Consider the following 12,114-nt stretch of genomic DNA (forward strand, 5'->3'; position numbering starts at 1 on the left):
CTGGGGCTTGTCTGCAACCCCCATTGTTCCCACAAGATGGCAATGCTGGGGAAGGATGGCATTCCCATTTGTGAGGAAATGTCCTGTCCCGTCCACCCCCACCCAAATGACTGGTCTATCAGCGCAGCCTGGTCCACACAAGTATACAAGCAGTCATTTTTGCAAAATAATACATTTTGTGTTGAATTTATATTTACCTTTATTTCTTTGCTGGTAAATATAAATTCAACATTTGTGAGGAAGGTTCCCAGATGGGTGGGGTGGTAGCTAGGACTGGGCATACCTTGGGCTAATTGTTTTTCTCAGCCCAGCTGACCTCCCAGGGTGCCGCTGAAGAAGGACCATTGGGGGAGGCTTTGGTGGGGGAAGAAGACAACCACAGGCCTCCAGCCTCAAACTACGCTCCTCTATTTGGTAGAAACCACTCCCTCCCTCCCATATCTGCTCTCAGTGGGGTTACATACCCCGGGTGGCCATCAGTTGGCAGTGATTATGGTCACCAGGGTAAAATGGTGGGTAAGAGGTGGGTAAAATGAGGACCCAGATTGTTGGGGGCAATATGCTGACTCTCTGTAAACCGCTTAGAGAGGCCTGAAGGCCTATGAAGCGGTATATAAGTCTACTGCTATTGCTATTGCTATTGCTACCTAATTTCTGCAGTGGGTCAGAGGGCATCTAATTTCTGCAGTGACTCCTTCCGGTGTGCCTCCTGGGTCAACATGCTTTGATGGGCCTGCTCTTGGGCCTGGGCTGCAGTGTTCTTCAGTGTCCATACATACCTAACAAAGTTCAGAGCCCACCCCACCTCCCAATTTTTGCTGGCAGCTGTCCAGTGCACTCTCCACCTTGAAAAGCCCTCCATTCCACTTGGCAAAACTGCAGTCGCATGGAACAACATACCTTCTGCCTGGCATGAGCTGCTCAGAGGGATGTTATGTACCAAATGCTACAAGACCTACTGTACATATTCGGAGTCCTCTCTGATCATGGGCTACTGAGTCGAAATTGGCTCTGCAGCTAGTCCCCATTTTAAAGGAGTGGACGTGGCACCCTTCATCTCCCCCATTCTGCCTTTGCATGCACAACAATAGAAGGATTGTTGCATCTCCAGTCAGAACCTCTCCCCAACCATCAGGCTGCTCTCAAAAGCCAGGAGAGGGCTGGGGGATGTGCTGAAAGAGGGTCACCCTCCCCCTACTCGGATGCATCTTCGTTTAGCCACACTTCTATAGGCGGACGTTCAATTAATATTGAGTGGAAGCAACAGCTCCAGAAATGGCTTTTGGAGCTACTGCAGAGCAGCTACTGGATTAGGTCCCCCAAAGATCCCAAGACATTATTGTTAACACAAGGTGCTGTTTATTTTCTGGCAGGACGTCTGCCACAAATTGAACCATGGAAGCACGCTGCCCTTCGGATTTTCACTGTGGCCCACCGGTTCTGAAGACAAAGAGGGAAACCGGGGCTTGCAAAGCAGATTTAACACCGGCTTCCCCGCAACCAGGCCCGGGGTTCAGACAGTCGCCTCCCAGGAAGGAGCTTTTGCAGCAAGGGATTGCAAACCAAGAGAATTACTTCGGGGAGGCGGTGGGAAGGTCGGTAGGGCTAGGCGAGAGCCGCTCTCGACTGCAATCTCTTTCACCCACCGGAGTTACCTTCCTTCGGAATCGGAGGTCCAACTTCTAAAATCCCCGCTAGCTGGAAGGCGCGTCTTCCTTTGAATCGCTCCCTGCGGCGCTTCTGGATCTGGGCCCTTCTAAGCGGTCGCAGGCGTCCTCCCCCGCAGCTCGGCCGTTTCCTGGGCAAGCGCGGGTCTGTGCAGCCGGGACTGCCCTACGCTGGGCGGCCGCCGATCGCCGCTAGCTAAGCAGAAGCAGCGCAAGGATTGGCGTACCACTCGGGTACGCTGGCCGCGGGGGAGCCGCCCTTTCCCAGTCCCGCCCTCTGGCCTGAGCCCCGCCCCGCTGCTCCCGGAGTCTCCACGCGGAGAGCCACGCTCCCTCCTTCGTGGACCCGTTCTCGGCACCCCCGGCCGGTTGCGGTTCCCGAAGGCTTAAACTCTGCAGAGATTCTCGGTCCCCCTGGTCCTGGTTCTCCCAAAGGTGGTTTTTCAGGAGACAACTGGGCTTACTGGGTTTTTTCTTTGAAGAGGATTCGCTTCTCATCCTGACAGGATAGTGGGGAATAGAAGGATTTATATCATATATTCATATATATTTATATTATATTCAGTGCTTCAAGGACCCTCTCAAAGGATGCCAATGACCAGCTGTCTGCAAGGAATATAAATCCTTCCATTCCCCACCATCCAATCAGAGCTGAAGAAGCTTCTGGGATGAGAAGTGAAACGTCTTCAAAGAAAAACCAGAAAGTCTGATTGCCTTGGAAAAAAAGCACCTTTGTGATAATGGCAACAATAGAGGCAATTCAGGAGCAGATATAATTGTTCCAGATTTCATATCTAACATTTCCCATGTGGCCAGAAGCAAATATTATTAGTGTCAGTAATTACTGCATTTGTGAATAAAATCTTGTATGTGTCTGAGATACCATACAATAAGAGCATTGTTATAAATTCAGATCCTACGACTACACAAAAGAAAACTACTGAAATAGGACACCCATTGCCCCTGGAGCCTGAGTGAAGTAGCAGAAGGCAGCAATCTCAATTCTGGTGCAGAAATTTCCCACATGGAAGTGGTCTGCTCAATGGCCAGGCTCACCCAGCCTGGTTGGGCTTCAGACTTCTTGGCTTCAAAAAGAGGAAAACTTAAGGGATGTAAGAAGCAGACTGAGCACCTTACCGAACAGAGCAGATAGCAGTGGCCAGGTGTGATATGATCACCAGTAGACACGGTAAACATTGATTCTCTGTCATCTAGGTCATGGTTGTCCCAAACAAAGCTGCTTTATCAGGAGGCAACTGGACTTCCTTGTTTTTTCCTTGAAGACGTTTAGCTTCTCATCCAAGAAGCTTCTTCAGTTCTGACTGGTTGGAGGGGAATGGAAGGATTTATATTCCTTGCAGGCAGCTGGTCATTTGCATCTTTTTGATTGAAGCACTTGGAAGTTTATCTGTGTCCACAGGGTCACCTGAGTAGTTCTCCTGGTACCTGTAGTCTGCAATTCCCCCCCCCTCCAAATCCATTCCTACTCCCACACCATTCCAAGGGTGTTCATCCCAAATTGCTATAGCTATACAATTTGGGATGAAAACCTTTGGAATGGAGTGGGAGTAGGAATGGATTTCCAGAGGAAAAATTGCAGATGACAGGAACCAGGAGCACCATTCAGGTGATTCTGAGGACACAGACAAACCTCCAAGTGGCCTCAAGGACCTTTTAAAAGGATGCAAATGACCAGCTGTCCGCAAGGAATATAAATCCTTCCATTCCCCATGATCCTGTCAGTGCTGAAGAAGCTTCTTGGATGAGAAGCAAAATGTCTTCAAAAGAAAAACTCAGAAAGCCCATGGCTTTTAGCTGCATCTACAGGCCTGGAAAAAGTCCTTTGATCCTTCACGCCAGGGGCCGAGTCCTCATACATAGCAGCAGAGAGTGGAGCAGTCCAGTTTCGCAGGGGCTCCCCCGTTGCCTGCTTTCTTGTTCACTTTGGGCAGGAGGAGGACAAAAGACATGGCCAGAGCACAGTGGTAGAAGCTATGCACGTAGGTGTAATCCCAGTCCTAGGAAAAGGCAGGATTGGTCGCATCAGCATCAACAAAGCTGCATCCAGCTGCCAAAAATCCAGATGCAGAAAACATTTAACCAGTGGTGGGATTCAAATAATTTAACAACGGGTTCCCTACACAGGTAGGTAGGCGTGGCTGGATGGTCATGTGACTGGGCTTGGCCAATTCAACCACCCACCTCAAGTGGCACCTCATCTCGTCCGGCCCTGCCTTGCCCAGCCTCACCCCTCCTCCCCCTGCCACTCCTTGTCATGCCCGGTCACTCACCTTGCCCGAGCGAGTAGTTTTCAAATAAAAGGAATGCTCGCCTTGTGCAAATAAATAACAAACATCTTGACGTCAGGTTTGATGCATCTTGCAAAGATGTTCATCCCAGTCTCCCTTCCTACTAACATCCCAGATTGTAATTTGCTACAGCCTCTCTTGTCTTTTGCATCATTGTATGGAGATAATTCTGGAATGTTATCTGTGATGTTTGCAGCTTCACAAGTTTCATCCAAGCCTGTTTTCGCATGCAATCCTTACAAGTACAAGTACACAAAACATCTTGCCTGTCAACGACTTCTTCAGCTTCAACCACAATAACACACTGGCAAACAATCGATACAAACTCAAGGTAAAAAGTTTCATACTCAATTGCAGGAAATACGACTTCAGCAACAGAGTGGTTACGCCTGGAATGCACTACCTGACTCCGTTGTAACATCTTCAAACCCTCCAGCTTCAACCTCCAGCTTCAACTGTTTGCCATGGACCTCACCCCATTCCTAAACATGTTTATGTTCTTACCTCTACTTATCATCTTATACATGTTTGACAAGCAAACAAATAAAATAAATAAATAAAATAAGTAATTTTGATATCCCTTCCTCCTCCACTACTAAACAAAGTAGTGGTTAAGGTGCTGGCCTAGAAGCCCAGAGACTCTTTGCTTCACCTGGCAGCCTGTCTGTTGGTTGTGCTTGCTCTGATTTGTTTTTCCCTTTTGCATTTTGACCGGACAACTTTACCTACCTCAAAGAAAAATCTCAGCATCAAAGCCAGGGCCCCAAAGCAGAAGCCAGGCCCCACCTGCTGAGTGTAGACGCTCTTATCTGGATACAGCCCTTTCTTCTCCTTCATCTTTTGCAGCTGGAGAGAGAAGAGAGATTACAGCAATTGGCCTTTCTCCAGTTACCACAGTTTAATTTTAAACCCTAGTGATGGAGGTAGAATTCCATCACACAGCTTGGCTTCTAGTGACATATTTTGTTGCCTTCCAAATCCTATCACAATATAGCGTTAAGCTTGTCAAATGATTTCAGTGGGGTTGTCAAGTTAGGACCTTTTCTTACCTGCTAAGAAAGTTCAGTTTCCTTTCAATTTTGCTAAGGATGAGGGAAAGGGTGGGGGTGAGGGCTAATTTATCTCTTAATTTATGAAGCCCTCAAATTGGAGGAGGGCAAGGCCACAATCGTCTTTGCAGGCCTCCCACTGAAACATCCTGGACATCCCAGGTTCCCACTTGAAGACAGTCGAAGAAGGAATTCTAGTTCCAGCCTCAAATTGCCCTTTTTGTTAGAAATTCCTTCTACCTCTCCCAACAGAATCTGCTTCCTATCACCTAAATCCATTATTCTGGAGAATACATTGATTGTGACCTTCCTCACTGCAGCATTTTTTCAGATAATTGTAGAGTACCGTCATTTCCCACCATCTGAGTCTCTTTTCTAAAGGTGAAATATCTCAGGACTTCATTTTCCTCTTGACCATTCCTCTAATTATCATCCTTTTCTTGGTCCCATGAAGATCATTTTGAAATTTATTCCAGTTCTCCTGGGCCTTCCCCCACCCCCCACCCCACCCCCTAACAATGGGATGTACTCATATTTGGCTGAAAAGCCTTTTCCTTCTATTGTTGAAGTGATCGTTTTGCTTCTAGTTTGACCATGATTGAAATCCTCGTAGGACCCCTCTGGGGCCTGCAAAAGCTGCCAATGGTGTCCATTCACGGCATGAAGCCACAGTAGGACACCACTTATAGAGAACGGCAGTTGATAGTGGGGGCATCCTGTCCGCTGTCATCAGGAAACTAATCCCTCCCTGAAATTGGGATACTTTTATTTTTAAATTTTATTCTTAACTTCTTCTCAGATTTCAGTTGAAGTGACTCTTATGTGCCAGCCCTTTTGTACTGTGACAAAGATGTGGCCTTACCCATTTGACAGTTATGGCGAGAACTGCTGTGCCGATTGGTCCAGAGTAGACACCGTATCCCCATCGGTCATGGTAGATCCTGACAGCTATGGTAAGCACTCCAAACATCACCAAGGTTGATCGTTTGGGCTCATCAAACTCTGCCAGAGCTAATAAAATGACAAGAATTGAAGTACAACCTCATTTAAAATTCCAACTCTTACCACTACACTTTTAAAGGTTCCCTGGAATAGCACCTTGTTGACCTGATCGTTACAAAAAGCAGGGTTAGATCTTGGTTGCTGCTTCAGTGGAGCCAGTCGGAAAAAGGGAGGCCAGAGGGAAAAGCCAAAATGTGCTCTATGGTTTTAATATTTAAGGGGCTACCCCAGAGTGGAAGGGAGGGGGTTGAGCTATTTTCCAAAGCACCCGAAGGCCAGACAAGGAACAATGGGTGGAAACTGAACAAGGAGAGATTCAACCTGGAAATAAAGAAGAATTTCCTGACAGTGAGAACAATCAACCCATGGAACATAAGTTGTGGGAGCTTCATCACTGGAGGCTTTCAAGAAGAGACTGGACTGGCACCTGTCAGAAATGGTGTAGGGTCCCCTGCTTGGGGTATGTGGACTAGGTGACCTATGAGGTCCCTTCCAAGTCTGTTAATCTGCTAACTCTCTTTGGATAGACATATTATCACTCCAAAAGCCCTACATGACACACAGCTGGGACATTATGGCCCATGGGCTGCATCTGACAAACCACCAAAATTACCCAATCTGTAGTCCCAAAAAGGAAGAGTCACCTGGCCCACAGGTCCACCTCCTGAGACTTCAGAGCTCAATTTCCAAATGAAAGAAAGACATCTCCCAAGAAAGAGTCCTCCCAAGTACCAAGGTAAATATTGCTCACGGGGGGGGGGGGGGGCAGGATTGTACTACATAAGAAGGACCTTGGGAGGCAGGGCCAAGAGATGGCTGGATAAGAGACTGCAAAGCCTGCAATTGGGCAGTGGGCGGGGAAAGAGGCACAGAAGACGAGACCTTCCCAGGTTTCTTGGATTGGAAAGGAGACAGCAGGGCGACTTGTACTTTCAGATTCTGTTAATGTCAATTTAGAATAATGCAGAAGGAACTCAACTGGTCATATTACTTTTGTGGCCTGCCAAGTAAGGCTGACAAGGGAAGTGCATCTGCTCACAGACACAGCTTCTTCTCCCTCTGCAGAAGAAGATGGCTAAACCTGGAGCAGAACTCACGGATTTGAACAGTGGTGGGCTGCAAATGTTTTAACAACTGCTTCTCTGCCCTAATGACTGGCTGGGTGGGTCATGTGACTGAGTGGGCATGGACAACTCTATGTCACTTGTGTGGGTGGTACCTGTATGGGACAGGCAGGGTTGGGGAGGGAATCCAGGATTCTCGGGGGGTGGGTGGGTGGAGAGGAAAGAAAGATCCAACCTCTATGTGCGTGCATGTGTGTGTGTGAGAGAGAGAGAGTGTGTGTCAGTCAGTCAGGGTAGGTCCAGCTCACCCAGCTTCTGTTCCTCTCGTGGACAGCTTTTTGGGGCCATTTTCAGGCCGTTTTGGGGGCCAATTATGAAAAATGAGTGGGGACAGGGTCAGCTGGTGGTATGATTCTCCGAACCACACAGAATCAGAGCAAGCGGTTCGTGCAAACCGGTCTTAACCAGCAGCAGCCCACCTCTGGATTTGAGGCACTGTCTCTCCTACGTGATCCATCAATTTTTCCCAACAGGTCCCGTCTCTTAGACAATGCTATGGGATTGGACCCAGGAAACATGACCTTCCTTTGGAATAGCAGCCCCCAAAGGTCTGAACGGCCCCAGCTCTGATCCACCTTTAGGTGGACCTTGGAGACCTGGCTTTGGCTTACAGAGAAGGGCTCTCCATCTGAGGGACGGTTGTGTCCCTTGCACTCCCTGCTTTGTGGTCTGGCATCTTTCTTTTTCAGCAACACAGAATAACAGAGCTGAAAGGGACCTTGGGGCTCTTCTAGATGAGAGAGACGTTACAAAGATTTCCTATGCAGTTTGGGTTATTGCCTTCTCCTTTAGGTGTCCTTAATGCCCCCCTCCCCCCCCTGCGCTCAAAAGAAGCAGCCCTTCTTTCTTACCTATCAGCGAGACCCACATGGATAAGGCGGTTCCAAAGATGCTGAAGTATTGCAGCAGATCGTACTTCATGAAACAAAGGAAGATGAGCCCGGGGCCCTCGCAGGTGTGGCAGACCTGATGGGAAACAGTGGCTTGTTTATTTCCAGGGTTTCTGTGATAAAAATTGTAATTTTAAAAAGTTGCACCAGGATCCTCTTGTTTGAAAGCCTCCCCTTTTACTTTGCCAGGCTGTTCCAGAGAGTTGGTGCCATCTGGGGACAAAAGCTTTATAGCCAGTGAGGACAGAGAGGTTTTAAGATTCTTTGCAGTTTATGTCACTAAAAACTGAAAGCAGTTCTTTGAAATGACCTGAAACAAAAATGTGAACCCATGCAGAACTTGGCTGCCCTCTGGCTCCTTGCCTAGCCTGACTTTTTTTAAAAAAAAAATTCCTTTAATTAGGCCCGTCTGCACCACAGGCCTTCTTCAAATAGCCTGATGTTTTGATTGGATTCCACTCAAATAAACAAAAAGACCCATCAGAGTAAGAAGTGTGTAGCTATAGATGCTAAAAAAAATTATTCAGTGCTATGCAGGAACCATATGTTAACAGTTTTCCGTTACATTTCTGTCAGATGCAGAGACTATTGTCTTGGAAGAGAACTCTAACCAAAGAAGAGGGGAGAGAGAGAGAAGGAGGGAGAAGAGAGACAATGAAGGAGGGAGTGATAAGGAGGGAGCGAGAGAAGGAGGGGAAAAGAGAGAGAGAGAGATGAGGGAGAGAGATAAAGAGGGAGACGGAGAGAAGGAGGGAGGGGAGAGAGGAGGAGGGAGGGAGGGAGAGGGAGAAGGAGGGGAGAGAGAAGGCAGGAGAGAGAAAAGGAGGGAGAGAAGGAGGGAAAAGAGAGATAATGAAGGAGAGAGTGATAAGGGGGATATAGAAGGAGGAAGGGAGAGAAGGACAGAGAGAGATAAGGAGGTAGAGAGATGAGGGAGAGGGAGAAAAGGACAGAGAGAGATGAGGAGAGAGAGAATAAAAGAGAGAAAGAGAGAAGGACAGAGAGAGATAAGGGAGAGAAATAAGGAGGACAGAGAATAAAAGAGAGAAGGAGAGAGAGCTAAAGAAGGAGAGAGAGAGAAGGAGAGAGGGTGGGGTGAGAGATATGGATGGAATGGTTTCCACAAAAACTTGAAACTTCGCCTAGGAATGTCCTGCAACCTGGGGTTGCTTCTACTGGCATCAAAACCTTCTCTGAAAACTATTCTTGGTATTTTGCATTTCCTTTCTTGTGTAATAAATGACCCCCCCCCCCTGTTAAACAACTAGATTTTCTCAGGGCCCAAAAGGCCAAGGTCCCCGGTGGAACGGGGACAGTTCAAAATATCTCATTGTCTCCCGAATTTAACCATCTGAGAGAGCGAAAAGAAGAAGCGTCCGAGGTGCATTGCAATGGGGCCTTAACCAAACATGCTATGAGAAGAAGATGCCAAAGAAGAAAAGCAGGCAGACGTTGTGAACACAAAGCCCCCCCCCTTTTTTTTTTTTTACCAAGGAGAATTCTTGGCTAAAGGGCTGGTGGGAAGGAGGACTTACCAAGAGAAAGAACATGGTGAAGAAGTAGACCATGGCCTCCATGTGAAACTGCCTCTTGGCTGCGATGCTGATGGTGGGGAGGAAAGCCAGGCTGCTGACGGTGGGCAGGAGGAACTTGGCAGCTAAAGAGCCCATTGGGAGGAGAGCAGCTCCTTCCCCCTGAGGACTGCCCGGGAGACTGGGGAGCCAAGGGCAGACCCTGGGTGTGTGGGAGAGAGGGCAGCTGGGACCGAGGACAGAGGCCTCCCTGTCCCTTCTGTTCTTCGATGGAGAACAGCTGCAGGGAGCCCACCAGCTGCTCCTGTTCTTGGGTTCCACTTGAACAAATGGTCCCTTCCATCTCCCAGGAGGAGCCAGCTGTCTTTGGAGCAACTCCTGAGAAAGGCAAATGGGGAGGAGGAGGAGGAGGAGGAGGAGGAGGAGGAGGACATCACTCTTGGTCGTTGACTGAACACTGGGGCAGATGTGGGGGGAGGAGGGATCCAGGATCTGGCCCAGGGCAGAAGGGGATTTGATCTGGGGAGGGTCCTTCTCCAAGGAGGCTTTGGGAGGGGTTGTTGAGGATGGACTCCCAGGCACATTGTTCCCAGATGCCTGGCCCTAAAGTACCAGATGCTCTCCCACCTTGTCAAAGCTGCTTCCTGGCCCCTTCAGGGGCCTGCTGCTGCAAAGTACCAGACTCCACCCTATATAAAGAAATGTAAATGCAAGTAAAACACAATTAAGACACGTGACAATGTAATGGTGTAAATCCCAAAGCTTTATTCTTTCTTGTTTATCAGATATGTTGCCACTCAACTCCCAAACTAAAACAAAAGCCTCAAAATAAAGATTAGAATATGGTCAGAATAACACAGGTGGAAGGCACCTTGGAGGTTTTCTAGTCCTACCCCCCCCCACCGGTTAAGCAGGAGGCCCTATGCTACTAAATAATTAACCATTAATTCATTGTATACCTATTCAAAAACATCATAAATGACTTAGATGAGGGAATAGAAGGGGAACGTACCAATTTTGCGGATGATACTAAGCTGGCAGGAATGGCCAACACCCTAGAAGATAGGCTCAAGATCCTGCCAGCTGATTTTCGGCCTTCTGGTGGGCCGGGGGGGGCTGTTTTCGCCCTCCCCAGGCTTCAGGAAAGCCTTGGGTGAAAACTCCCCCCCCCACCAGGTGCAGGGGGTCACACACACACATGCACAAGTGGGTGGGGTGCATTGAATTGTGGTTGTGGGCACACACCTATGCGATAGTGTGTGCACACACAATTTTGGCACGCCTTTGGAAAAAGGGTCTTCTGATTGGGCAGGGGGTTGGACTAGATGACCTTCCAACTCTATTAATTGGTTAATCTTTGTTGCTCTTCTCTATACGCTTTCTAGAGCCTCTACTTCTTTTTTGTATTGTGGCAGTGACGTGCGATGAACTTTATGGCTGATGAGGCAAAGCCCTGGCGCGGCTTTCCAAAAGCCACACTGAAGCCCCGCTGCTGTGTCCGCCATACAGGTGGGAAGCGTCTCGCTCTATAGCGGACACAGTGCTGGGGCTTCGGCAGGGCTTTCGGAAAGGGCAGCACTCCAAACGCGGCATAAGCCGTGGACAGGGCAGAGGGGAAAGCGGCGGCAGCAGAGGAAGCGGCAGCGGCGGCTGATGAAGTTCCCGCAATGCAAAGTGCCCGGGCCTTCCCCACCGGCCAGAGGGCCCCCTCCTCCTCCTCCAGGGGGCCACTGGGACCTTCTCCGGCCCAGGCCTGGAGGGCCCCGCTGCCACCAGGAAGCCGCCCGCCTGGGAAGCCTCTTCGGCCAGCCGGGGGAAATGCCATGGGCCTCCGGGGAGGGGGGAGCAGGGCGCTGACCTGCATGCTGGCGTCCAGGGCAGTGAAGAGCAGCCTGCAGGCGGGGCAGCTGAGGTTCGTCCAGCCAAAGCGCGCTCCGGCCGCGGGCAGCAGGCTCTCCAGGGCCGGCCGGCTCTCCTGGGGCACCGCCAGCCCCGCCGCTGCCACTGCCAGCGCCCCAGCCAGCACCAGCCGCACCGCCATCGCCCGGCCCGACCCGGCAGCTCAGCTCGCAAGACGGGAGGCACTCCGCCCGGGCTCCCCTCGCCTCGCCTGCTCACTGCCGCCCGCCGCCCGCCCAGCAGGAAAGGTGCTGAGGAGGATGGGCGGGCGGGCGGAGCGAGGCCCGGAGCCTCCGCCCCACAAGATGGCCTCCGCCCGGCTGGCCTCGGAGTTGCAGGTCCTGCGCTCTGCCCGCCCGCCCACGGCGGAGCCTCTGCAGCTGGGAAGGGCCGCATGGACCCCACGGGGGAAGAGCCGCCTGAGCCCGCCCTCCCCCATGGACTTCCCGGCTCAAAGCCTCTGCCCGCCTCGGACCTTGCGGGGCAGGCAGGCAGGAGGCCCGCAGTGTCTTTTCTTCCGCCCCCCAAGGCTGCCGCCAAGGAGGACCCCCCATGGCCCTCTCTTTGCACCGCGGCCTCCTTTGCATCACGGTAGCCACCAAGACCCGGTTCTGCAGCATAGGCGCTTGGCAGCTCCCGCGA

The 12,114-nt window shown here is 50.3% G+C and overlaps 1 protein-coding gene across 1 annotated transcript; it reads right to left on the minus strand.

Annotated features, from left to right (window-relative positions):
* Nucleotides 1-3,398: 3,398 nt before the first annotated feature.
* Nucleotides 3,399-11,691, minus strand: LOC116523361 (protein myomaker). Its single transcript, XM_032238463.1, has 6 exons — nucleotides 11,432-11,691; nucleotides 9,577-10,262; nucleotides 8,003-8,117; nucleotides 5,888-6,036; nucleotides 4,706-4,822; nucleotides 3,399-3,685 (listed from the first exon to the last, which is right to left on the minus strand). Exons 2-6 carry the CDS (start codon nucleotides 9,709-9,711, stop codon nucleotides 3,539-3,541), a joined length of 663 nt encoding a protein of 220 aa, XP_032094354.1. The 5' UTR covers nucleotides 9,712-10,262; nucleotides 11,432-11,691; the 3' UTR covers nucleotides 3,399-3,538.
* Nucleotides 11,692-12,114: the final 423 nt, after the last annotated feature.

The sequence above is a fragment of the Thamnophis elegans genome, unplaced genomic scaffold (assembly GCF_009769535.1).
Source record: "Thamnophis elegans isolate rThaEle1 unplaced genomic scaffold, rThaEle1.pri scaffold_204_arrow_ctg1, whole genome shotgun sequence".
Classification (NCBI taxonomy): Eukaryota; Metazoa; Chordata; class Lepidosauria; order Squamata; family Colubridae; genus Thamnophis; species Thamnophis elegans.

Excerpts from the sequence above, each read along its gene's own strand:
- LOC116523361 (XM_032238463.1), bottom strand. The coding sequence starts at position 9,711 with ATGGGCTCTTTAGCTGCCAAGTTCCTCCTGCCCACCGTCAGCAGCCTG. Across the intron at positions 8,118-9,576 it reads TCACCATGTTCTTTCTCTTG|GTCTGCCACACCTGCGAGGG; the intron begins GTAAGTCCTCCT and ends GTTTCCCATCAG. Across the intron at positions 6,037-8,002 it reads CATGTGGGTCTCGCTGATAG|CTCTGGCAGAGTTTGATGAG; the intron begins GTAAGAAAGAAG and ends TCATTTTATTAG.